Source organism: Cucurbita pepo, chromosome 17 (genome assembly GCF_057944985.1).
Source record: "Cucurbita pepo subsp. pepo isolate OVF chromosome 17, ASM5794498v1, whole genome shotgun sequence".
Classification (NCBI taxonomy): Eukaryota; Viridiplantae; Streptophyta; class Magnoliopsida; order Cucurbitales; family Cucurbitaceae; genus Cucurbita; species Cucurbita pepo.
The window spans coordinates 10905994-10931931 of NC_141814.1; the positions used below are offsets into that span (position 1 = coordinate 10905994).

The window sequence follows — 25938 nt, forward strand, 5'->3', positions numbered from 1 at the left end:
TAAATTCTTTTTTTTTTTTTTTTTTATAATTAAAAAAAATCAACCAATATAACGTTATATTAAATTTTTTCATAAATATAAAACTTCATATTTAAATTCATGGTATTTTTGTTATAATTTAAATATGTATAATTTAATGATTTACGAATTTAGACTAAATTAATAAAAATATATGTTTTAATAATACTTTTAAATATAAAAAATAATATTATTGTTAATTTGGGATGAAGTATATTAATATTTTATTAAAAATATCTTCGAACCTCAAAAAGATTCATTAATACACTTCAACATTTTTTAAAAAAATTAAAAATACTTTTATCAATAGTAAATGTTTAAACAATAATTATTAAAATTTAAAAATAACATTAATACCATTTATCTTTATTTAAAAAAAAATTAAAAATTTTCTTACATCAATATATGCAATAAACTCGTCTATCAACCTATCATAAATTATTTTAATTTTTAATGCTACTTTGAAAAGTTCATGAGTATTTTTTAAATGTACTAGCATAAAAATATTTCTGAATTTAAAATAAAAATAAAACCTTTAAAATCAAATTATTTTTTAAATAAAGTATTAATGTTTTTTTCTTAATTTTAAGGGTAATTTGAGATTTTTTTTGAAACTTTAGGAATATTATTAAAAAAAATTAGGTATTTTCATCTATTATTTGGAACAACTTTTTGGTAAATGGAATCAGAAACGAGGGTATTTTCGGAATGTGGTCACCCACCTCAGGCATTACGACAGAACCTGCAGGCTCAAGAAGGCATTTGAAGAAATTTCACTCCAATTCCTCATTTGATTTCCTCTGGGAATAAAGAAGAGAACCGCGAAGCTCGTCAGTTCTCGGATTCTCAATTCAAAATCCACACAAATCGGTTTGCGTGCAGCGTCGTGGTTTTTTCTGACTTTCCTGTACGTTTCAATTTCCTGCACTTGATTCCCGTTTGATTCGTATCTTCGTTTTCTCTTTTACCTGTTGATAACTCGGATGATGTTCGTTCATTTTCTATATTCGTATATTACTCAACATCTTGTCTGATTTTTTTAATTTCCATTTCTTATTGGACGTTTAGTATTTTGCTTGTTCTTCCTGTTTTTTTAGAGCTCAGTGATCTATGTATTTAGCAAGTTGTGTATATGTATTATGCAGATAAGGAATTTTGAGAGTCATGGCGTTCTTCAGAAGTTTGACGGCTCTTTCAAAGCTACGGTCTCGTGTTGTGAGTATATTGTCTCGGGATTCTTCCTGTTGTTGGTAATTTGTTAATTATTTTGACGGTAAAGGTTTTAACGATCTGGAAATTTCCTCGATGCTTCAGGGACAGCAGTCTAATCTCAGTAATTCTGTTAGATGGCTTCAAATGCAGAGCTCACCGGATCTTGTAATATTCTCCACTCAGATTAATCTATATTCATCAATCTTGTGTGGGTAGACTACCGTTTTAAAGCTTTGAGACTTCATTTTGGGGTAGATCTAACATTTATTAATTGTTTAAATCGGACTGTGACGGCTACATTTCCCTGCTAGCCAGAGTTGATAACTGTTGACATTAAGTCTACGTGCATATTTCCAATTGATTGATCTTTGGCAATTGAGTAATCAGTTACCTAACAGATGGAATGATTACTAATATCCAATAAGTGATTCCGCTTATAAGTTCGGTTTGTCGTGCAGGACCTACAATCTCATTTGAGGGAATTAATTCCAGAACAGCAGGTTTGTTTATCCTAACGGTATTCATTTAATAATTATTTAGCATAGCACTCCCACAATAAATACGAAGGCCTTCGTTCTTATTCTTTAAAGTTTTACACTGACGTCCAAGTTGATTCACTCATCTGCCTTTCATTGAGTATGACCACTTCACTGAAATGGGATGCATGTTTTTTACATAAATTCATCAGGAGATTACTTTAGATGCTTTTTTCCCGTATCCAGTTTGGTTGAAAGTTATTATAAGCAACAGTGTGACTAATTGATTCAATGCATTTACTGCCGACCCTGACCAAATTTTCCCCGATAATTATATAGTTCATTTATATATATATATATTCATAATATGTTTAATGATTATAGGATCGTCTGAAGAAATTCAAAGCAGAACATGGCAAGGTTCAATTGGGCAACATCACTGTTGATATGGTAAGTATATTTGCTGAACTAGTCTATATTTTGCTGCTCTCTAACATCGGTGTCATTTAGTCCCATGCGACAAATTCGTTCCAGGGAGCTCTTATGAAAAATAATCTCTTATCTTTTCTGCTAGCATTTTCTTTACATCTCTTAATAAATGCCTTGTCTCGAACATTGTGAAGGTACTTGGTGGAATGAGAGGAATGACAGGGCTACTGTGGGAAACATCTCTACTTGACCCTGACGAGGTTTAGAATCCTTTTGGTTAAATCCTAGTGAATTGTTTTGGTCTTTAAATGTCATTTCTTAAGGTTTCTGTGCTCGACATTCATGGTTATCTCTGGTCTATATGAATTGGATGAATGCTGGTGTTAGTATAGTAATGGATTTGGTGTATTATATTTCCAGGGTATTCGCTTTAGGGGTTTATCAATTCCTGAATGTCAAAAATTACTACCAGCTGCAAAGCCTGATGGAGAGCCACTACCTGAGGGTCTCCTGTGGCTTCTTCTGACAGGAAAGGTGAGTTGCCAAAAACTTGTCCATTCGTTTGATCTTTTGGTAATTATATCAGTGTTATAGAGGCATCAGACATGTAGCTGATAGAATAAACCTACTTCTCCTTGTAGGCAGTATTTTGCTTTATACTTCCAAAAACATCATCATTTATTCTTTTTATATATCAGGTACCAAGCAAAGAGCAAGTAGATGCACTATCCAAGGAGTTACAAAGCCGAGCTGTTGTTCCAGGTTCAGCTTGTTCATGATTGTTGCATGAGCATATTTGATTATATATGACTTCCGGAAGCCTCTTCTGCTCCAGCAGACATTTTCCTCAATGGTGGGTTTTTGTCATTTCTGGTTGCAGATTATGTATACAAGGCCATCGATGCTCTTCCCGTTACCTCTCATCCGATGACTCAGTTTGCCACAGGTGTTATGGGTCTTCAGGTTAGTAATGAAGTTCTCTATTTATCACGCCCTAGATGAGGTGATGATTTTCTTTGTCAACTTTATGTGAAAGGTTTTTGTATGGATACTTGGATCAATTTGGAAATTTCATATTTGACTTCCATAAATACTTTTTAGCATCCAACTTCTCGTTTGTTTATTTTGATCAAAACACAGCGTTTTATGCTTGGATCCAATTTTATACCCTGTACTGCTGAATTTAGTTTGTTGGATTATATTGAGAAAAAGTTTAGTTTATTGGAAACGTAATTAATTATCTAGGTGTACTGTTGTTAGCTGTCTTTTAAGGTGTGTACTTGTACTTTCCTTCAGGTTCAAAGTGAATTCCAGAAGGCTTATGAGAAAGGAATTCATAAATCAAAGTAAAGTTCGTGCATTCAAGATTCAGTCTTCGTATTTTCTCAAGTACTGAAAGCTATTTAATTTTATAGGTACTGGGAACCAACGTATGAAGATTCTATGAATTTGATTGCTCGAGTACCTTTGGTAGCTTCTTATGTCTACCGCAGGTTGGTAGATCACTCTAATTATATATTTGTTGATTGTATGAAACTAATTGTGTCACTTGCCGTTGCATATTTAAAATATTCTGACCCCTTCTTGCATGGTCTCCTCCTTGTTTCGTTGTTGGATTAATTGGGACTTCCTTCTAATCATATTTGAAGGATATACAAGGATGGCCATATAATTCCAAAAGATGACTCTCTGGATTATGGTGGCAATTTTTCGCACATGTTAGGATTTGATAGTCCCCAAATGCAAGAACTCATGAGGCTCTATGTTACTATCCATACGTAAGTATATGTTGTTCCTTTCCATCAGATTTAAAGTAATTGAATTTAAGAGAGAATAATCAAATAACATCTAATGTTTGTGTAAAAATGACCTGCAGTGATCATGAAGGAGGGAATGTCAGCGCTCACACAGGCCACCTCGTAAGTTATCTTTCGTCTCAGATTTCAATTGAATTGTGTGTTTTCTTTTCTCTTTAGTATTTTATAGTATCGTTTCCATAGTCTGAACTTCTGTTGTACATTGATTGAAACATGACTTTTTCAAGCGAAGCTGTCAGTGTAATGTTTCTGCACATCAAATTCATGCCTGTGTCATTCTCTTAGTTATTTAATACTTTTATGCAGGTTGCTAGTGCACTTTCAGATCCCTATCTTTCGTTTGCTGCTGCTCTAAACGGATTGGCTGGACCATTGCATGGTTTGGCAAATCAGGTGTGTGATAGACTGTTTTCTAATAGCTACTCCTTTTCCTCTATTTGGTTCTGAACTTTTAATAAAGTACGTAATTATCATTTATAACTCTCATTATATTGATGGATTTCATTCATACTACTATTTTCCCCCCTCAATTCATTGACCTTCAATTTATCTAGAAAGTGTAAAATAGAAATCAATAGATAAGTGAAAGGGATTGAGATAATTATTTGGTTTACTCATCATAACTGATAACAGTCTAATAGTACCTTATGGAACATTCTTCAGGAATGTTTTTGCTTCTGCTATTTATCTTTGGAATGAGGGAACTTGTTTTGTTCAGTTTAGGACTGTAGATTTGAAACCAAGTAATGTTAGAGCGTTAGCCTTAAACTAACTGCAGTTAGCTAACATGAAAATACATAGCAAATGTTTGCTCTATGCATCCTATCAACATATAAAGATTGTCAATTATTGTTGCTTATTTCCCACTGCTTGCAGGAAGTTTTACTTTGGATCAAATCTGTAGTGGACGAGTGTGGAGAGAACATAACTAAGAAGCAGTTGAAAGACTATGTTTGGAAAACTCTAAACAGTGGCAAGGTAACAACATAAATCCATTCTGGCTAGAAATGTCAGGCATGGAGCTTATACTTAATATACCTTCATCCTCGCTTATATGTAGCTAGTATCAGTAACTGTTCTGTTCTAGAATAACAGTTGTTTTTCTCTCTTCAGTTCTTCATCGGTAGGAATATGTATTCTTGGACATTTTTAGTTGGAAAATCATTAATCCTCCCCTCTCAGTTTGCCACTGTTTGACAAAATTTTCCTTCAAGCATTTCGGTCATAGTGGTTTATTTTTCTGGGAGATATTTTTTTCCCCGTTTTCATAAACTCTAATGTATTTCGGGTCCTATCTTCTATAGGAAGAGGAGACGTCCTTTACGGAATTCTTTTTCAAATTTATGTTTACATTTTCATTTGTGAAACTTACATCAACTCCTTATCATTCTTTTTAAATTGTAGGTTGTTCCAGGATTTGGTCACGGAGTTCTGCGTAAAACAGATCCAAGATATACTTGTCAGAGAGAGTTTGCATTGAAGCATTTGCCAGACGATCCTCTTTTTCAGCTGGTTGTCATTTTCTCCCTGATTGTAGACTCACACACAAGCATTCATACACACGCACTGTATAAATCCCTTTTGGTTTACTTAAGCCGTAAATTGTTCACACAATAACCTAGCATGGGATTTGCAGGTATCAAAGCTCTACGAAGTCGTGCCACCCATCCTAACAGAACTTGGCAAGGCAAGATGAGCTTCCTTCTCTATAACTAGCTCAATTGTGCATGCTCCTTATCTTCTGTTGTTAGTCATTTCTGCTAGCATTTGTGGGTTCATTTCTCAACTCGGGTGGGGGAGTTTCAGTAGTATCAAATTCTTCGTGTGATAATTTCGACTGTGTCGACCAAACATATAGATTCCATGAAACTGATTCTCTCCCTTCATAAAATGAATTAAATGTTCTAAGTTTGTACTAAATGTCCAAGATCGAGCACAATATGTAACTTGACTTTTGAGTCAAACACAGTATATTTGATGTACATGAAACTATCCCATGAATTGTTGATGCTCACGAACGTCACCCATGAATCTTACATAGTTGTCTCCTCTTGTGGCATTTTCCGCGTTTGCAGGTTAAAAACCCATGGCCTAATGTTGATGCTCATAGTGGTGTGCTGTTGAACTACTTTGGTTTGACCGAAGCAAGGTAGCGATTCATTAATACACATTGATATTTACTTTTAACTAAACGTTAACTATAACTTTCATCAACTATGCACAGGTACTTCACTGTTCTCTTCGGTGTTTCAAGGAGTATTGGGATATGTTCTCAGGTCTGTCTTTTTTTTTTTTTTGTACATTCATTCTCAATTCTTCTTCATTTTACCAAATACTTTGAGATTTACTATGTTCTGTTATGGGTTCAGTTAATATGGGACCGAGCTCTGGGGTTGCCACTCGAGAGGCCGAAGAGCGTGACATTGAAATGGCTCGAGGACCACTGCAAGAAAGCAGCAGCTTGATTGAAAGTGGCTGTCCAAAAATAGTTCATTCAGCCTTCACAAATTGGTCGAGGGTGAGAGATTTCTTGTCATTTGCTAGTTTTAATAATTGTTCAAGCATGGTTTACCTCGCAGATACAGGATTACCTGAAATTACTTTGGGGATAAGTAGATTTTGGAATCACTTATTTCTTAAACTCGCCGAGTTTCTTGGCAAATTTTTCATTCATTCGGTTTCATATAGTAGCTGTTAGAAGTGCATTATTCAGGAGAGGAATTGGTTGGGAAGCCATTTGAATAAAACGGTTGGCATGGCTTGAATATTAATCTATACCCATTTGGAGCTGAGATTCGGCTGCACTTTTCCTTGTACGAGACACTTCAACGTTAATTTAAATGACTTTTCTAAGTGTCAAGACTTTTTTTTAATTACTTTTTAAAAGCCCCTTCATACAGTCCTCAAGTCTATGTACGTAACTTAGCAATAAAGTTTAAAACATATTTTTTATATGGGTAAATTATGAATAATATTTCTAAATTCAACGGGGGCAGATAATAATATTTCCAAATGGTAACTTCTTGCAACTACTTAGTGATCAAGGATTAAGTAAAAAATAAGGGGTTACGAATTGGGATATGCGACAGAAGACTCAAAAAAGGAATTCCTCCCAGGGCGTGGGTCAGGAATTCCAATCATTTTTGTTATACACTCGTTCCAACCCTTCACGTCCGGTTCGGAGGGCGGGGATATCCCGACCCTACTATCATTATGCCTTTGCAATCCTTGGACAGTTTCTTTTTGCAAATGTATGTATAGCTAGCCCTAGACCTATTTCCCTTGTGAAAGAAGAATAGTCCGGGTTTGAGAAAAGAGAAAGATTATAATGAGACTGAACGAGGAAAAGCTTTACCGAGCTTACTGTTCAAGAATAACTCCGATGTATTCTCATTCATATACACAACTTTTAAAAAGGATATAAACATTAAATATTAAGAATAAAATAAAATATATTATAAATCATAAAGGAAAGAATATTAAAATATAATATGATATATTTCGTAACTAATATATTCTCCAAATATTATACTCTCAATATATAAGGAACTAAACTATGTTCAAATATAATATATATGGTTCAACTTAAACTTAAAATTATTTTATTTTATTATTATTATTTTTATTTTTATTTTTATTTATTTTTTTTATTATTATTATTTTTTTTTTTTTTGATTTAGACACTATTATTAAACTCTCATGTCCTCACAATAATTAATGAGAAATCATAAAAGATTAAAAAAAAATTGAATTACCATTTAACTAATTTAGATATATATAAAAAGATAATAAAATAGAATATTCTTCCAAGTAGATAACAAAAATAGACGTGAATTATGAATGGATCATCCACACCCTCCGTGCCGCATCTCGTGCGAATCTCTTCTCTTCCGAAGTTAACGAAGTAATTGCAACAAGACTGAAGGTGAATGGCTTCCGTCTTCGCCGCGCCGCCGTCTCAACTGGTTCTCTCTTCTCACCGCCCAAGTTTGGATCACAAAGCCTTTCTTCCTTCCATCGTCGGCGTTAAATTTCATCGGAATGGCTTTCCAATTCCTTCTTTCAGGTATCCGTAGTTTAATCACTCCTCTTCGATCCCTCGCATTCGACTTATTTAATCACAGTAGATGTCAGGATTGTTGTATATTGTTAATGAGACTAGTGATCATTTTAGTAATGAAGTTCATCTGTTAGTTCTGTGAAGTAGTTCGACTTTGATTCTTTTGTTGATATTTGATAATGGAATCTGGCAGGTTGTTGCTAATTCCTAATTCTTTTTTGCTACTAACGCCAGGTGCTTATAAACTAGTATTATGTTTTGTTTTGTTTTTCTGAATTTTTATTAGTTTGCGTGTAATGTAATGCACCTTTGGTTTGATACCTACTTCAGCAGTCCTCTACGATCCCTCGCATTAGGCACAATTATTTCAGAAGATATCTGGACTGTTACCCTTGCAATGAGCATGTTAACATGGAAGTTCATCTGTTGCTTAGTTCTGTTAAGTGAATCCACCTTGATTCTCGTCATGGAAATGGAATTTGGCAGGTAGTAAAACACTGAATCTTAATTGGTTTTCGCTATGCTACTCCCGCAAGGAACTTATACTAGCATTAGGATTTTGGCTTTATTTTTCTGGTTTTCTTCCATTCCAAGTTGAAACAGGATGAATCTTTGATTTGATACTTTCTGGCTTCCGGATGCGCCTGGGGAAAGTTTATTAGTTCTTTCTGAAAGCTCTTCTCTGATTGTGAAGTAGTTACATTTAAGATTGCCAGAAAATGATAATTCTGGAATGGCCTCTATAATCTTCGAAAAAAAATTTAGACTTCTTGGATGAATCACAGCTGTTGGAGGAACCACAGTAATAATAAATGGTTTAAATCTTACAACAATTAATTGAATTCTATCGTCTTCTCAAGTTGTCAGTTGGCTCAACAATTAATTTGGAGTTTCCTCTTTAAAATCTTCTGGAAGTATTGGTGCAAATACTGTTTCCTACCATTCATGGTTCGATCTTTATGTTATTTTGTCTGTTTAGACTTTCATTTACTTCATCTCTTTCCTCACAAAGGCATCATATACTTATATAAAGCTAAATCAGTAGCTGAGATCCTCCTTGCATCTGCCAGAAATTAGAACACACCTAGTCTGAGATGACTGATACTTGTAATCACAATATTGCTACTCAGCTGAGTGGTTGTGTGCTTTCTTTTATGCAGGTACAAGAACACCAAAGGATTGGAATTGAGGCAAAGATCTTTTTCTATAACAGCATCAAATTCCTCAGATGGGAATTCCACCAAGGAGAAAAATGATGGAAGTAAAGTAACTGGTAATGCCCAAGGTCCTCCATTTCTTACCATTTTGGCTGGATTTTTTGTCTTTTCCCTCGTCCTTTGGATAGTCAGTTCCTCTGTCACAACCCTTATAGCTCTAGTCGTCAAGTTGATCTCAACAAAGTAGTGTTGCATTATTGGCTACACTAATCCTCTCAATTATGTTTAGTTTTGGGGAAGGACCTGAATATAGGCAGTTGATTTGGTAAGACTTGAGTAATAAAAATGCACATCGACTCATTCTGTAGTACTCTAGTTGAATCTTCTTTATATGTCATTTTCTAGAGTCGTTATCATCATTCTTATTCCCATCCAGATTAAAATCTAATGGCAAAGGAAACAAAAACTAGATGGTACTATACTTGGACAATGATGAAGGATATCTACAGAACAAGGTGGCAAAATATATTATCCGTTGGAGAAAATACATTCCATTCAGTGGTAGGACACATTCTTTATGGTATATAACAAAATTGTGATAGTGAATTGAAATTATTTTACTTGGCCCTTAAATAAACCAAAAAAGAAAAAGTGTATATGTATATATATATATATATATATATATATATATATATATATATATATATATTATATGTCTAACTAGCACAATTCTTTTCTGTTTCTGAATTTTCTCCAGCTGAAGCTGTAAACTTCCGCCGGTCATCAGTGGATGCAGTTATCACCGGCATCCAAATATCAGCAGTATGACTCAAAAGAGACTGCACCTGTGGGTCAGCGGCCATTGCTGAAGAAATCATTTCATCCACATCGTCTAGCTTTTCAGATAACTTATCCAACTCCTTGGCAAGTTCCATCTGAATAAATAGGAAATGGACTTTTTAGACATTAGATTCAATCTCTTCAAGAAAATGTTGATAAATGCAATGAGTTTATGAAGGAAACCAGACGGACTTCATCGAGCTGCTTTAAGGACTTTGAGGGTACTTTTGTTACTTCAAGTCCAAGGGCTTCGATCTTCATACGAAGCTCAACTTCCTCCTGGTTGGTCAGTGATTCCACCTGCAAGATAATTGCATCTTAGGGAAGAAAAGAGCAGAGAAGCTCACAAAATTTCCTGGCGTGGACTTATGCCGAGGATTATTGAAAGAATTAGTCCTACGTTGACTAATTAAGAAGAAGAGCATGAGTTTATAAGTAAGGAACGCTATCTCCATTGGTACGAGGCCTTTTGTGAACCAAAAGTAAAGCTATAAGAGCTTATGCTAAAAGGTGGACATTATCTGTGGAGGGTCGTAGTTTCCAACATACTACACAATGGATACTCGTTGAAACAAAAAACATAGTACCCAAACGTGAAGGTGAATGCAACCGTCTTCCAAAGGGGTGGATCATAAGTTCATAACTATTTTGGAAATTTGCTCTTCTCATTACATGGTCAAAGAAAGGCAAAGGTGTTCACCATTATAGACTAGAAATTTTCTACTCACTGTATTAATTAGGTGCCAAACAATCAGAATACGTAACTGCTTCCCAGAGCAATTCCCAAAGGGAACAGTGTGACGAAAATCATGTCGTGTGAATCTCTACACCAATTTCATCAAGATATTATGTTCCTCTCCCTAAGTTACCTATTCCCAGCCTTTCCCAACTCTAGTGTAAACCTATAATGTAACGGTTGAAGCTCACCGTTACCCAAAACTGTCCTCTTTGTGCCTTGTATTTTAGATTTTCCCTCAACATTTTTAAAATGCATCTATTAGGGAGAGGTTTACACACCCATGTAAAGAATGTTTCGTTCTCCTCCCCATGAATGAGGTTAGATCCATCGTCTTGAAACCCCGACACTTATAAATCACAAAATGTTTCATCAATCATCAGGCAAGTACCAGCGATCCAATCACGAACAGAATTAGAAAGCCAAACAAGGTAAATCACAGCAAATGAAATGAACATAGGGAAATAAGAGCGAAAGTGGAGGGAAATTGTGACCTGGTGAAGAAGACTGGCAAGAAGCTGGAATAGTTGCTCGTCCGCCTTCCATTTCTCGGCCATGTTTTTCTGTGATGGGCTTGTGATTTTGGTGAGTGATGTTTGGCAATTTGGGTACTTGTACGCCAATCTGATGCCGTTTCACGAGGGATTAGCGACTCCAATGCCTAATGTGACACGTTCTCTCCTTTGCTCATACAACGGAACACACCATGACCAATTAAATTCACCAACTTCTCCTTTTCTTGCAATGAATTGGAAGGAAACTCCATTCAATTACAAATCTAATCAAATACTCATCTCTCTTATGTTCTCTTGTTTATTATAATAATAATTAGATTGGTCTATTTTACCTACAGAGACCGGTTCCGAATGGGAAGGATTTCCCGACAAGTAATGAGGAGCTAGTCGGGAACATTTTTTTTCAATTGGATAAATGGATCGGGTTCTCCATCCCTACCCAATTATCCAATCCGTCCTACTTAATATAAATATATTTTCAACATATTTAATAACCGCGTTAAAAATAATTAAATTTTAGGAGTATTCATTTTAATATTTAAATTATAAATTTATTATGGTTTAAATAAGGTTAAATTTTAGAAATTTTAGAAATTAAATGGATATATATATACTTTTTATGAAATATATTAATTTATTATAATTTCTTTTTTACCATTTTTGAATGAAAATTTTAAAATAATTCTTTTTAAAAAGAAAAATGAGCAGTAAAAAACTATGAGCGGTAACCTATGCTTGCAAATTTCATACGAATCAAACGTGATCGGGGAATGAAATAAGTTGCTGAAATGGAGACTTGCCCACCCCGTGCACATCTCTAATAATAATCTATCTGAAATTCATACGAATCAAACTGTCTTTTTTTTATTAAAACATCCCTCTATTTTATTAAGATGACATTCAATATCGCATCCGTACACTTTTAATTTATTTTATTAGTCTCTTATATTTTATTAAATGATGTAATGACTCTTTAATTTAATAAAACATAAAGTCTATTACTTAAATTCATAAAATTAAGTTTTATTTTATAGTAATTTCATTATTAGTTTTCATGGTTTAAAATTGGTGGTTGTTTCTCGTAATTTTTATTTTAATAAATTTGAGAATATTTTTTAAATCATTTAAATTAGCATGGGATTTTGATTAATAGGGGAAAATTAATTTTTGCAATATTTTTTTAATGGATTAATTTCATTATTTATCGGAGGTTTCAATTTATTTTTTTTAAAAAAAATATTGGTATACGTGTGTAGATAAAAATGAACATTTATTTACTAAAAAAAAAATAAAGTGACGATAGTTGGATAATAATTTAAAATAAATTACAAATTATTGAGGCATTGATCTTGTTCGATTCAGAGAGAGAGAGAGAGAGAGAGAGAAAATCGAAAGAGGTTCCGCAAACGACATTTTCGCCATAGACGAAGCTCAAGAGTTCTGTGTGTTTATAAGCCCTTTTCTTCACTCCAGACTCCAATTTCATAATCATAATCCTTCGATTTCTTCCACAAACATTCAGATTCATTTCTAATTGTTCCCAACTACTCACGAACATCTCTGCTTTCGATTTCTAGGGTTTCCAGGATTTGAATTTCAACGGTTGGATTGTTCATGGTTGCAACTCGAATGTCCTAATTTCCTTCTGTACGTTATTGTTCCGTGTTTGAATTAGCGGTTTCTCTTTTGTTTTTTTGAATGTGTTCTTGTTTCTGTGATTGGGGTTTCGGAAATTTGATTTTGCTTCGGTTGGATGAATGATATGGATCATACACAGATCTTGATGAATCAAAACTCTGTCGTTTGGATTCATCCTCCAAATTTGCCTCCAGTTCTACCGCTGGAGAATCGAGGTATGTTTCTTCACGGCTCCCAGAGATTACTCTCCACTGCTCCTACTTCGAATCAAGGCCGATGTCTCAGGAAGGGGAGATGGCTTGATATGAGGCGAAAATGCTCGATTTCATCAGCCTATAAACCCTCGAATTGGAACGAATTACAGTACCAAAATCGGTTGAAATCGAGACGTTTTCATCCAAAGAAGAAGTGTAACTACCGTTTTCCCCCTTTCGCGCCTCGTAATACCACTTCCTTTTTAATTCGTGCCAAACGATCCGGCGGTATTGCGTCGTTGGTGTCGCCTTATCCGGTCACCCCTGCAGTGTTGCCTACTCCCATATTTTCGCCTCTAAGGGAAGTTCTTGTTGATATGGCTAAGGAGGAGTGGGGTCTCGACGGCTATGGCTCGATGAAGGGTCTGATTAGACTTCGTTCAGATGAAGACGAAGAAGAACAAGAAGATGGGGGATCTGGTGATAGCGATGTGGAAGGTCATTTAGAGGTGGAGAGACGGCTGGATCATGATTTAAGTAGATTTGAAATGATCTGCCCAATTTCTGGTGGTGAAGAACAGAGCAGCGTTTTGGAGAGTAGAGTAGATGATCAAGATTCTCACATAGCCCAGCTTCAGGAGGAGAATTTGACATTGAAGGAAAGGGTATTCTTCATGGAAAGAGAGCTGGAAGAGCTAAGAACAAGGGTTCAATTCTTGGAAACTGAAGGCTGTCTCATGGACAATAACAACAAAGACGAAACCGCAGCGTCCGAAAACGCCTCTGATAACGGTTGCATCGGCCATGGCTGCAAGAAGAAGAAGATCACTAATCACATTGGGAATGAATGAGATGAGAAGAGAAGAGAAGTTTTAGGATCTTCTTTGAATTAGAAATAGATACCATTTCAGTTTAGTGTGTACAGAGCTAGCTAACCCCCTTATGTATGAAGTTTGTTCTATATCTGTTCTTCTGTTCATATTATCTCAATCCTTCTGTCTTCAAATGTTTCTTGGAAGCTGTTCTTCATTATTTTCAAATGTTTCTTGCAAATCTGTTGTAGATTAGAGGTGGCTGTGTTCACAAAGTATTGGTGATTGCAGGGCCCATTGCTTTCAGAGCATTGACCACAGCAGCAGCAGCAGCAGCAACAACAACATGCCATTTTTGTTCTTTGTTTACAGTTTCAGGCACTGTATCACCTTGGTGGACCATATTTCCCCTGAAGGCATGGGGGAATTGAAGCTGAAGGTCAACGTGCACAGTTGACTGGGCTCGGCCCAATAAGTCCTTCGGTGGATGCAAGGCCCAGCCCAAATTAGTGGGAAACTGGAGGCCCATGAGCGTTGGCTGGCACGTGCAATGAATAAAAGGCGTATCGACCGTACACATGCAATAACCCAAACAAGGCGTATTTTCTGAAGGTAAATGTTTCTTTGTCGGTTTGGGGGTAGGACGAGGGCCCACCACCAAGTTTCAATATTATTTATATGTTTATTTGTTTTATTTTTAATTTTTAATTTTTTTTATTAATATATTAAAAAATAAATAAGGGTATGGATTGGCACGTGCGAGCGTGTGGTTTAAAATGGAAGGGAGGGGTGGGGTGGGACCGGGGAGATCCGAATGATTTTGAATAATAATTGATTGGACGAATGAAATGCAATCATTAATATTGACACTGTCATTTGCACGCGTTTCTGCTGTTTTATTTTCACCCCCACTATTTTTACTTTACTGTCTTTGTACTTGTTCGGGTAAACGTTTTGTGCTGTCCGTCAATCCTCCTTTTTCAAATTTTTACTTTTTACCGATGTAAGTTTTATTTTTTTTATTTCTAATAATTTAATTTTTGCACTTATAAAATTTTTGTACCAGTTAATCTTTACCCTACAAAAATTCTATTAGATTAAATGTCCAATATTATTAATGAATGATTTATACTACATAGCCTATAAATATATTGATTAGTTTACCGCTAGAGATTTCAGTAAATCTTAATCATGTAAGATCTCATGTTCGTTGGAAAGGTGAACGAATAATTCATTATAAGGCTATGGAAACCTCTCCCTACTCGATACACTTTAAAACCGTGAAGCTAATGACGAGTCAAAACGGTTAATATATGTTAACAGCAAATTTGGACTATTACAAATTATTACAAATTATTACAAAAGTCTGACTTACACTTACAACCCAAAATTTTAAGACTAAAAATGATTTTTAACATAAATTATAAGTTGGGTACACAAATTTTTCGGTGTAGAGATATTAATTTTCTGCTCATTTAAACTTTGAACGTTTAATTTTTAAGGTTTGTATTTGTTGTTTAATCACTAAGTTTGATTCTTTTCATGCCTCGGTAATAACATCATATTTCCTTTTAACCTAAAACTACTATATTTTTACTTTTAATTAATTCATCGCGTAATATTTAAATAATGAAATCATAATATACTTAAATTTTTTGAGTTAGCGACTCGTGTAAGTCACTGATTATATAAGCGAGGAGAAAAAAAAGCAACCAATAATTCATGAATTTATTAGAGCATATGCAATAAAATAATAATATATAATAATAAATAAACTAAAATTTTGCAACGAATATAATTAGTTGATGATAGAATTATTCATGACATTCCAAAATAACCATTCAATTATCCGATACATCCACGTTGCTAGCTGACCATAGCTACTAGTTATAATAACATTTTTAATAGACGTGTACATTTAATTATCAAATTCGACCTAATTCAATTAATTAAAAAAAATTATTTGTTCATTCATATTATATTATTGTAATCCAAAAAAATAAAATATTTCGTAATTAGTATTGCTACCAATTCATGTGTTTGAAATATTAATTATTTTGTTATTTAATAGGTTGATTTTAATTATGATATGTTTGAAAATTCGTTTAAAATAAATAAGAAATTGTGAGAATTATAAAATCCGGCGAACATTATAAATAAGAAAGGAAGGGGACCGTACTAATGATTGCTATTGTCTGCGACTTGTCACCTTCAATTTATTTATATATTTATTATTGTTATATAATTGTTTATTATTGATTATTGATTATTTATTGATTATTATTATTATTATTTATTATTATTATTTTGTGGGGTATTTGAACTTTTTCGCTTTCTTCCAACGCGAGGTCCCAACGCGATCTAGTTTCTCCTATTTGGGCCCCACCTTCGCTATCTCATTCGTCCACGTCATCACCTTTGTGTTTCCTTGTCCCAACACACTTAAAGACTCTTATAATGTTCCATTTTATTGTCTTTTATTTTATTTATTACAGAATAAAATGGCATTTAAATCTATTTTGTCATTAACTTAACTTTATTTGATTTTAAATTATACAAAATAATAAATTTTATGAATTTAAGTTGTTGTGCTTTGTAGGTGATTAATTAGTTCAAAATTACAAATAATTAGCATAGATGTAACAACTCAGGTTCGTGATTGAGATTAGGATTTGAAATATGGATTCGGCATCTATGTGCCCTGTTATTTCTTGGCATCTCCTGTGACATGATCACGTTACTTACTCCTTATTTTTAAAACTAAAATCTATCCCAAAAAACTAAAGCGGGTCTTTTTAGAACGTTTTGTTCTCACTCACATGCTTTCGTAGAAATTTTCTAAAAAGTCACTTAAGGGAGAAATGTTATACGAATAACACATTTAACTTCGAAATTCTTATAATTGAGCCACCACAAATATGTGCACATTATTGGTATAAATATTGATTTTTAATTCTTTTAACTTATTTCTAGCCATCTTATAATCGGGATTTGTGATATCCCACCTCAGTTGGTGAAGGAAACTAAGTATTGAGTGTGAAAATTTCTCCCTAATAGACGCATTGTAAAACTATGAGACTGACGGCGATACGTAACGAGTCAAAAAAGACAATATTCTCTAGCGACGGGCTTTGGGTTGTTATAAATGGTATCAGAGCCAGACAATGGGCAGTGTGTCAGCCATGAGACTAGACCTCAAGGGGATAGATTGTGAGATCTCACATCGGTTGGAGAGAGGAACAAAACATTTCTTTAAGGGTGCAGAACTCTCTTTATTAAACGCGTTTTAAAACCATGAAAACGGGTCAAAATGAACAATATCTGCAAGCAATGAACTTGGATTGTTACAGGACTGTTCTCATTGAAATATGGTCTCGATTTGTTCATATATCTCTCATCTACTCAAGTGTCACAATATGTCACAACATTTGCAACATCATCCATATTAAGATGTGACTAGCCCCCATATTTTCTAAGTAATGGACGATCACGTGTGTACAAGTGAGAGAGACCTAAAAACAAAATCACAAATTAAAATAACGAGATAACGAGCGTATAATCCACGTTATTTGTAACAAATGAATCAATTATAAAGTAATAATGAATATAAAGTTTGGAAAAAATGCAAAGAACATAGGAAAAACAATGTCATTTATAGAAAGCATAGTTTAAAGAGAGGTATATATATGATATGAATGAAAGTAGGGCCATTATTCCAAAGTCAAAAAAGATAACGCATGCTCTGACATCATATACGCCCCCATCTACCTCCAAATGTAAATCAAATTCCACTTTTTTTCTTCATAGTCTAATCACTTTGGTCATGTCTTGTGTCCTTGTTTTCATCCACCTTTTCCCGACCTTTTATTTTCGTCTCTAAACTATACCTACGTGATCGACCACCCTTTTACCATAGGCGTTAAAGTTTGATTTTGACTCTTACACGGTCTCTATATATACTGTTTTGGTCATTGAATCCATCTTTCAAAAGACTATTTTAATTTATGTTGTGACGACCCGTTTCATTTAATTGATTAATTAATTAATTATATATTAAATTTTATTAATGGAGTAATTACTATTTAAAATAGAGAATTGATGGAATATATGAAAGTTTAAAAATTTTATACAAAATTTTAATTAATTTCTTCCGGTTTTGCCCATATCCCGGGAATGGTTTTGAATTTAAAACCTCACCCACTACAGACTCACTCGGTCATAATAAATAGTCAAACCTCTCTCTCTCTCTCTGAAAAGTCAAACCTCTCTTTGCATGAATGCCACGTAATTATTCCAAACAAGACTATTGATTTCCTACTTATATTCCCTTTGTTCGTCTATTTAATATTAATTTTTTTAACTAAATAAAAATGGTTTTTTTTTTTTTTTTAAATTTAATTTTTCACGGTTTTGGGCGTTCCGATGCACTGACTTGTGTTTATGTGATTTTATTTAATGCTTTATAAAAAAAAAATTAATAATAATTAATTTGCATGAGTTCAATAATTACACCGCTCCTAAAAGCGTGACAATTGGCGTACACTGTCACCGTCTGGTTGACCTGTTACCGTTCATTCCTGTCGTCTCTCCTTTTTTTTTTTTTTTTTTTTTTTAATTACTTTTTTGCATCTTTCAATAAATAATTATCTTAATAATTGTGACATTGACTTCTTCTTCTTCATTTATTCATCATTTCTCCTTTTTTAATTTTTTTTTCTTTCAATAATTCATAAAAAGATGCTTTTTGGTTTACCAAAATTGTAAATATTGTGTTTTAAAAGGGTTGGTTTGAAATTATTTTATAATATAAATATTTTTTTATTTTCATTTAGATGTTCATTTTTGTGGGTTTTACGTTATGCACTAATTTGGACATAATTATTTGTAAAAAGAGACTACTTTTCTCTTCACAAATTATTGGAAGTAATAATTAATTCGTGATTGTATATATTTTTAAATATAAAATTTTAATACTTTACTTCAACTAACACGACTATCCACAGTAGTATAATATTGCCTACTTTTGATATAAGCTCTTATGGCTTTGCTTTGGGCTTCCCCAAAAGGACTCACACCAATAGAGAGAGTATTGTTTGTTTATAAATTCATGATCATTTTCTAAATTAGCCGATGTGAGACTTTCATCCTCCAACATTCATATCGTAAGGTTGAAACTTTCGTCTTTTATGAGAAATAGTCAAATTTAAATGACGTATGGAATAGAATGTTGAATTGAAAGTCCGCGTTAATTAGAAAACTAAACGTGTTGTTGTAATCACTTAGTTTCGTATTCTATGTTAATTAGGGCGGTAGAAAAAATTAAAGTAGGTTGACAATTAATTAGAAAGGGGGGAGAGTATTGGTTGTTAGTTTGGTGATTTGACTAATATCACTTCTAAATTAACCACCAATCACTCAGTCAAACGATAAAAACACAAAATTTGGCTTTTTTGACTAATTTCTTTTTCGTCCAATTAAAAAATAAATAAATTCAATTTTGTATTTATTTTTTTCCCAATAATTCCTTTTTGTACCATTTGCGTAGATTAAACGCATCCTTTTTTTTTTCCTCTAAAAAATTCCAGAATTTTCAATTTTTTATTTTACAAAAAATCTTAACGTTTTGGAAAAGAAAATCAATTTTAATTTTAATGTTACACGACATTGATTATGATTGCGACCAAAATTGACCAATCAATCTTTTTAATTACTAATAATTACTATAATTAATAATTACTTTTTTTTATAACTAAATAATTGATGATTAGAGCTTGAATGGTTAAATTTTAAAACCGCATAATAAAGTTTTAATAATATTTTTAAATAAAAAAATTTATGAAAAATACTTTCACCATTAATTTTGAATGGAACTGTCACCGTTCAAAACTACTCTTAAATTTTTAAGATTTCTTTCAACCAGACCAAATGTTATCTATCAATATTTCATAGACTATGGCGCATTTTTAAAACGTGGAATTAATGGTAAAAGTATTTATTAATTTTTAAAATTTTAAAATTGAAAATTTAGGTGTAATTTTGAAACATTTTTTTAAAAATTAAAATAATATTTTTTAAACTCTTATAAAAGATGGGAGACATTTTCTAAATAAAATATTAACTGTTTCCATAAAAAAAAAAAAAAAAAAATTGGTAGAGATATTTTTTATTTTTATTTTATTATTATTATTTTTTTAAAAGGTTTAAATTTATCTTTTCAAATTTCTATAAAAATTTAAAGTTATTATTGAATCTTTTAAAAATTTCTATAAAAATTTAATTTTTTTTTATGAAATATGTTTAATTAATAGTAATTATTTATTATTATTATTTAAATAAATAATAATAATAATAAAAAAGTGGGCATGATATATTTGAGTACGTATTAGCATGTGATGTAGCAGCATCCACCATTATGCAAAATTAAGAGGCATTATCATGAGGATGAACCCCGCTTGTACGCTTCGTCACAGACAAACAAACCTCCACTTTTTTATTTTCTTTTATTTTTTTTTTAATTCACAAATCTTCACCTTTTATTACTAAAAGGAATTTTTTAAAAAGTACATTTATCCACTTTTATTTTTCTTTTTTCTTTATTTTTCAAAAAGAAAGAGACCCGATTAAGACAATGGTTGCAATTTCTATTCACTTACCCTACTAATAATATTGTCAATACAGATTAATTTTATTGACCCATACGGAACTAATTCTATGGACGTTGATCTATGTCAGGCTCACGAACGAGTCTAAAACCTAACAAAGACTCGATTCAAGCTCAACCCAAAATCAAACCTTAGTTTGTCAAACAGTATTCGAAGTTTGGTCGATCGATCCAAACTCAAATTAAAGTTAAAATATATATATATATTTTTAAATAGAAAGATCACGTGATAGACCTAGCTCGTATCTCGAGACATTTTAGTCTCATTTGACTCTTGTAATATTCATGAAAGTTGACCCGTTTCTTGAATATTGACGATCATAAACAAGCAAATTCATTTATTAAGCGACTGTTTTTATTACCAAAGTTGTGTGTTTTTTTTTCATAGAATTATTATATTTGTCGAAAGTAAAACTGTTGTTAAAAAAAAAAAAATATTTTTCAAAATTTGATGAGACAAAGAAATAAAGGAAAGGAAAGGAAAAAGTCAAACATGCTTCAAGCCTATTCCGATTTGGTATAAGAATTTTATTCACACCAAACTCCAAAGATTTATCTCAATAATAAAAAGAATATAATAATTGTAATAATTATGATGATATATATATATATTTACTTTATATTATTAATAATAATGTAAGCAGTAAGTAGGGCCTTGGTGTAATTGTTAAGCTGAAATAAATAAATGAATTATAATGGGGAATGACGCTTTTATTGGTTGTCTTCAATGAAATTAATTATAAAATATTTAAATTATAAATACGTAATTACTACAATTTTTTTTGTACTTTTTTTTTTCTTTAAATAAAAATAAAATTATCAATTTTGTTTAATAATTAATGGAAAATAATTTATGGTTGGGTTTTTTTAATAATTATTTTTACATGAAAATAAATAAAAAGTGAGAAAAAGGGTCAGGCTGACCTTATCCTTGGGAGACCACATGCCCTATGAGCATGCATGCAGCTCCAAATCCAAGCCTTTTAGCATCTCTACTTTTTGTTTTATTTTTCTTTTTATTATTATAATAATAATAATATTAATTATTATTATTATTTTGAAATATAGAGAAATTTGTAGTGGGATTTTAATCTTCAAAATAGGGCTCCCTATAATTGAGACCACTCGAAATCCACGCGACTTTGTGCCGCGTGTTATTCACGTGATTAAGAGATAGGATCTCCCTCTCTTAACAGGCCTGATGAACACGTAATTATCGGTGGGCCCCATTTTGACTCTGGGTACCCTCACGCGCTTCTGTTTATAATTTTTTCCCCCACTCGACAACCTTAACCACCAAGGTACTGCCACCAAAATTCTCCTTAAAAAAAAAAAAGTAAATTTTTATCATTTTTTATAAAAATAAATAAATAAATATTTTTATTTAGATTTACATTTTTTTTTGTTTGGAATAAATTATAATTTTATTTCTTGAGTTTTAAAATATTTATTTTCCTTGTTTAATATTCTATTAGCCTTCCATTTATTGGCACTCTATACTCATCTTAACAAACTTAAGTGGATAAACCCTAATAAATAAATAAATAAATAAATAAATAAAGAGTTTATGAAAATATTAGTTTTTTTTTTTTTTTTTTTTTTTTTTGAGATTTAAATCTAATTAATAATATTATTAATATAATGGCTTTTATTTTCGGGTCTCCATCGGCCTTATATTTATTTGACTCATCTTATCACAAAATCTTATACTCTTTTTTCATTATTTCGCAGTCTTCTCCACTCCAAACTCGCCGTTAGCTCGTCTCCTTCTTTTTCCGCCTGCGCGCCGCCGCAGCACCGATGGAGCTTGGCTTGAGCTTAGGCGACACTCCCAAGCCCTTTCGTTTCGTCGACAAGCAACGGCAACCTCAGCGCGGTCTTTCCCGTCCAGATTTAGGGTTCTGCGTCGACTTATCGATCGGCCGTACTATCGCCGGAGATAAAGAAGGCGACGAAGAAAAACCTAATCAGAGAGAAGAGGAATCCGATGGCAATGAAGATCCACCGATCCAACTCGATCTTCTCCCTCGCAATCCTGTTCAACGGAACCTAACGAATCCTTACCAAGGATTTCCATGGCCGTCGTCCGAAAATGGTAAGGTTTTCGAGATTTCGAAACCCTGACTGTAACTACCTTCCAAATCACGAAATCATTTCCCCTGATTTTTCTAACGGAAATCGATTGTTTTCAGACGAAGTTGAAGACCGATCCGCATCGCCGAACAGCGCAGCGTCGTCGTTTCAAATGGAATTTGGATTGTACGGCGGCGGAGGGAACATTTCTTCACGGATAGATCAAATGAAAAATAGCGTTCTAAACGAAGTAGGTGAATCTGAGCGAGCGTCTTCACGAGCAAGCGATGAAGACGAAAATGGCTCCACGAGGAAGAAACTCAGATTGTCGAAAGACCAATCCGCTTACCTCGAAGAAAGCTTCAAAGAACACAACACCTTGAATCCAGTAAGAACACAGCGATTGATTTCTTAATTTTAACCTCGAATCCTAATTTCTGAAACTGATTCTTGCGATTCCGATTCCGATTTGTACAGAAACAAAAACTGGCGCTGGCTAAGCAACTGAATCTTCGTCCGCGCCAAGTGGAAGTTTGGTTCCAAAACAGAAGAGCCAGGTAATTGGTTGAGTCGTTCGAATCAAATCAGTTATGGAATAGATTCTTTGGGGAAATTTGTTGAAATTTGTAGAAATTTACAGGACGAAATTGAAGCAAACGGAGGTGGATTGTGAGTATTTGAAAAGATGCTGTGAGACATTAACAGAAGAGAACAGACGGCTACAAAAGGAGCTTCAAGAATTAAGAGCTCTGAAGACCACTAACTCATTCTACATGCAATTACCAGCCACCACACTCACCATGTGCCCATCATGTGAAAGAGTGACCTCCACCGTCGCCACAGCCACCGCCGGCGGAGTAAAACTACCTGGTTTCGCCATTTCTGGTGGAGCAAGCTCCTCCTCTTTCCCATTTTCTGCAAAAACACAGACCCACCAGTCAACAACTTCATGATAAGGAGATATGGGTTAAGGCGAATCATGATGGTGCTCCCTTTTCTGTACATAAAACCCTTTTCCCCCCCAAAAAAAAAACCAGTAGAATCCGAGAAAAAGGAGAATAGGTTATTATTATTTTCAACATTTCTCTTTCTCCTCCTCTCCTTGGAGCTGTTTCTTCACCATTTTAGGGACTGTTCTTTTAAATTAATTTTTTAATTCCCCCCATGGATTTTTCTTTCTTATATATTGTGAACAAAGAAACATAAAGAAAAAAAGAAGATTAGAATTCGTGTATACAATCTCAATAATGACTGTTTTTTGTTGGGATTCTGTTCTTGTTCTTGTTCGTCTTTCAGATTCATTTTTCTGATTACTGAAGAAACTAGATAATTGTTTTTGTTTGTTAATGGCGATGGCGTTTGGAAGAGCTGAGAAACAGAGCATTCATGGTGGGTGAGGGGTTTAGGGAGAAGAAGAAGAAGAAGAAGAAGAAGAAGAAGAAGAAGAAGAAGAAGAAGATAACGGTCAAAAGAAATGGATGGGCGGTCAGGCAGGAAGGGGGTAATAATGTAAATTCGCATGGTCTTGCTCCCCGTGGATGAGCCAATTATTACGACTGTGGTGTCCCCAACCAGCATTTCGTACTTCTGCGGTTGCGCTGTTGAGGCTCTCGACTTTTTTTTTTTTTTGTTGGGGTTTATAATATTATCTTTTTATATCTTAATAATAAAAATAATTATTTTTTATTTTTTATTTTTTATGTTGAATTGCACGTGATATCTCACGTGACTAATCCGCCGCCTCCCTTCCAATTTCCTCTCTTTGCGCGTGCTTTGACTCGTGAATGGAAATCTCGTCACTCTGGTTTTTCTTTTTATATTTCCGGGATTTAATTCCTTTTTCCCATTTTATAAAATAATAATAAAAGAATAGCACATATATTCTCCTCATGATGACGTGGCACCTTATCAGCATGCCACGTCACCAAACATTCTTTATTTAAATAATAATATGAAACCGACCGGGGTCCCGTCCCAAATCATTATTTGGAAAAGAAATTAAGTAGGTGTGTGTGAAAAGAAAATAGTAATTAGAAAGTTGAGCTACTTAATTATTAAAAGTAAAAGATAATAATATATGATTAATTAATTTTATTAGTGGGAAAAAGATAATTATATGGCGTGGAAAAGTTTAGGATAGAGATGAATTTGGGGTTCCTTGAAATATAATATAAAGTTAGATTAATTAATTAATTAATTAATTAATACATGCATGTTGGGAGGAGATTTCCTAGTAAACTTGAGTGGGGTCCCTGACTTTTCAACCATTTCAAAGATGGTGATCCATGAAATATTGGTAGGTGAGAAAATCTAATGCTTAATCAATATTTATTTTAAATACAAAAATTAATTAAAAATATTTAAGTGTTTTGACTTTTCTTTACATTATTTTTTAAAATTATGCTTCTTTTCTTTATGCGTTGAATATTTGCAACCAAAATTAAAAATTCCAAAAGGGTAATGACGTCAGGTATAGAGCTTAATTTAGTATTTAATAATAATAATAATAATAATAAAGCCCAATTCATGGCCCAAATCCTATAGCGGCCCAATTTTCCGCATGGGCTTCATAAATTGGATCATTTTCGATTAAGCCCAGGAGTTAGAATCGGTTTTGGGCTTTAAATGGGCTTCAAGCTCAATAGTCCGTTAGTTTTTGGGCCAAGACCTTTCCATGGGCCATGTCCTTATTAGTTGGTTTATGGGCCATGCCTTCCCAAATAGGCCCACGTCAAAATTAGCTTAAGCTAACGTAGCCCGGTCCAACCAAACCGCTCCAAAAGTTTATTGGACTAAATTAAATTGTGGGTAACTAAAATGAAACGAAATTAGACCCAAAATATATGAAATATATTAGAAAATTTTCTAATATTTTTATTGGACTATGTTTTCTATCTATTTAGAAGACTTTTATTTTATTTTATTTTATGTTTTTTAATAATGTTTTCAAAATTTATTATTCATATACAATATATTTTTTAATGTTTTTTTGTGTATTTAGGTTTTTAATTAAAATTATAAAAGGTAAAAATAGATTAAAAAAGATAAAAAAAAAATAATACAATATTACAAATATAATTTTTGGAAAAAAGGAGAGAGAGAGAGAGAAATCGGCCGACCTAAAGCAATACGCCGCACCTTCATTTATATTATTTGATTAATTTGAATGGAGGAGGACAGGAGCGTAATTTCATAAAAACACGAGGGTATTAACGTAAATAAGGTAATATTCACGAACCAAATTGCGTGCTCAAGAAATAAGAGGCTCAAACGGAATAAAAAAATAAAAAATAAATAAAA

The 25938-nt window shown here is 33.1% G+C and overlaps 5 protein-coding genes across 8 annotated transcripts; 4 read left to right on the forward strand and 1 right to left on the reverse strand.

Annotated features, from left to right (window-relative positions):
* The first annotated feature begins 764 nt into the window (after positions 1–764).
* Positions 765–6805, forward strand: LOC111779203 (citrate synthase, mitochondrial). The gene is made up of 20 exons (XM_087119247.1): positions 765–925; positions 1164–1233; positions 1333–1395; positions 1689–1730; positions 2091–2156; positions 2330–2395; positions 2556–2669; positions 2834–2897; positions 3016–3098; positions 3432–3481; positions 3551–3628; positions 3785–3913; positions 4012–4054; positions 4259–4345; positions 4829–4930; positions 5357–5464; positions 5589–5639; positions 6028–6101; positions 6177–6228; positions 6322–6805. Exons 2-20 carry the CDS (start codon positions 1183–1185, stop codon positions 6415–6417), a joined length of 1419 nt encoding a protein of 472 aa, XP_086975373.1. The 5' UTR covers positions 765–925; positions 1164–1182; the 3' UTR covers positions 6418–6805.
* A 968-nt stretch (positions 6806–7773) lies between these two features.
* On the forward strand, positions 7774–10866 carry LOC111778262 (uncharacterized). 3 transcript variants are annotated; one of them, XM_087118892.1, is made up of 4 exons: positions 7774–8018; positions 9173–9285; positions 9668–9749; positions 9927–10866. In XM_087118892.1, exons 1-4 carry the CDS (start codon positions 7882–7884, stop codon positions 9928–9930), a joined length of 336 nt encoding a protein of 111 aa, XP_086975018.1. In that variant the 5' UTR covers positions 7774–7881; the 3' UTR covers positions 9931–10866. The 3 variants fall into 3 exon arrangements, 2 of the variants coding, with proteins under 2 accessions (XP_086975018.1, XP_023513743.2); XR_015413171.1 differs by having other exon boundaries at positions 7775–8018; positions 9606–9730; XM_023657975.2 differs by lacking the exons at positions 9668–9749; positions 9927–10866 and having other exon boundaries at positions 7777–8018; positions 9173–9539.
* LOC111778791 (uncharacterized) lies at positions 9868–11518 on the reverse strand. The gene is made up of 3 exons (XM_023658765.2): positions 11240–11518; positions 10202–10309; positions 9868–10104 (listed from the first exon to the last, which is right to left on the reverse strand). Exons 1-3 carry the CDS (start codon positions 11300–11302, stop codon positions 9886–9888), a joined length of 390 nt encoding a protein of 129 aa, XP_023514533.2. The 5' UTR covers positions 11303–11518; the 3' UTR covers positions 9868–9885.
* Positions 11519–12653: 1135 nt separating this feature from the next.
* Positions 12654–14611, forward strand: LOC111778071 (uncharacterized). 2 transcript variants are annotated; one of them, XR_015413223.1, is made up of 2 exons: positions 12654–14036; positions 14156–14611. XR_015413223.1 is itself a non-coding variant. In XM_023657710.2 (2 exons), exon 2 carries the CDS (start codon positions 13044–13046, stop codon positions 13941–13943), a length of 900 nt encoding a protein of 299 aa, XP_023513478.2. In that variant the 5' UTR covers positions 12654–12907; positions 13038–13043; the 3' UTR covers positions 13944–14082. The 2 variants fall into 2 exon arrangements, 1 of the variants encoding a protein (XP_023513478.2); XM_023657710.2 differs by lacking the exon at positions 14156–14611 and having other exon boundaries at positions 12654–12907; positions 13038–14082.
* A 7645-nt stretch (positions 14612–22256) lies between these two features.
* On the forward strand, positions 22257–24324 carry LOC111778336 (homeobox-leucine zipper protein HAT14). Its single transcript, XM_023658093.2, has 4 exons — positions 22257–22660; positions 22758–23026; positions 23116–23195; positions 23279–24324. Exons 1-4 carry the CDS (start codon positions 22366–22368, stop codon positions 23589–23591), a joined length of 957 nt encoding a protein of 318 aa, XP_023513861.1. The 5' UTR covers positions 22257–22365; the 3' UTR covers positions 23592–24324.
* Positions 24325–25938: the final 1614 nt, after the last annotated feature.

Bases quoted from the DNA above. Each gene is read 5' to 3' on its own strand.
- LOC111779203 (XM_087119247.1), top strand. From the start codon at position 1,183: ATGGCGTTCTTCAGAAGTTTGACGGCTCTTTCAAAGCTACGGTCTCGT. The intron at 2,396-2,555 runs GTTTAGAATCCT...TTATATTTCCAG, and splicing joins CTCTACTTGACCCTGACGAG to GGTATTCGCTTTAGGGGTTT. The intron at 3,482-3,550 runs GTAAAGTTCGTG...TTAATTTTATAG, and splicing joins AAAGGAATTCATAAATCAAA to GTACTGGGAACCAACGTATG.
- LOC111778262 (XM_023657975.2), top strand. From the start codon at position 7,882: ATGGCTTCCGTCTTCGCCGCGCCGCCGTCTCAACTGGTTCTCTCTTCT. The intron at 8,019-9,172 runs GTATCCGTAGTT...TCTTTTATGCAG, and splicing joins TTTCCAATTCCTTCTTTCAG to GTACAAGAACACCAAAGGAT.
- LOC111778791 (XM_023658765.2), bottom strand. From the start codon at position 11,302: ATGGCCGAGAAATGGAAGGCGGACGAGCAACTATTCCAGCTTCTTGCC. The intron at 10,310-11,239 runs GTCACAATTTCC...ATTATCTTGCAG, and splicing joins TTGCCAGTCTTCTTCACCAG to GTGGAATCACTGACCAACCA. The intron at 10,105-10,201 runs GTCCGTCTGGTT...CTATTTATTCAG, and splicing joins CCTTAAAGCAGCTCGATGAA to ATGGAACTTGCCAAGGAGTT.
- LOC111778071 (XM_023657710.2), top strand. From the start codon at position 13,044: ATGAATCAAAACTCTGTCGTTTGGATTCATCCTCCAAATTTGCCTCCA.
- LOC111778336 (XM_023658093.2), top strand. From the start codon at position 22,366: ATGGAGCTTGGCTTGAGCTTAGGCGACACTCCCAAGCCCTTTCGTTTC. The intron at 23,027-23,115 runs GTAAGAACACAG...CGATTTGTACAG, and splicing joins AACACAACACCTTGAATCCA to AAACAAAAACTGGCGCTGGC. The intron at 23,196-23,278 runs GTAATTGGTTGA...AGAAATTTACAG, and splicing joins TTCCAAAACAGAAGAGCCAG to GACGAAATTGAAGCAAACGG.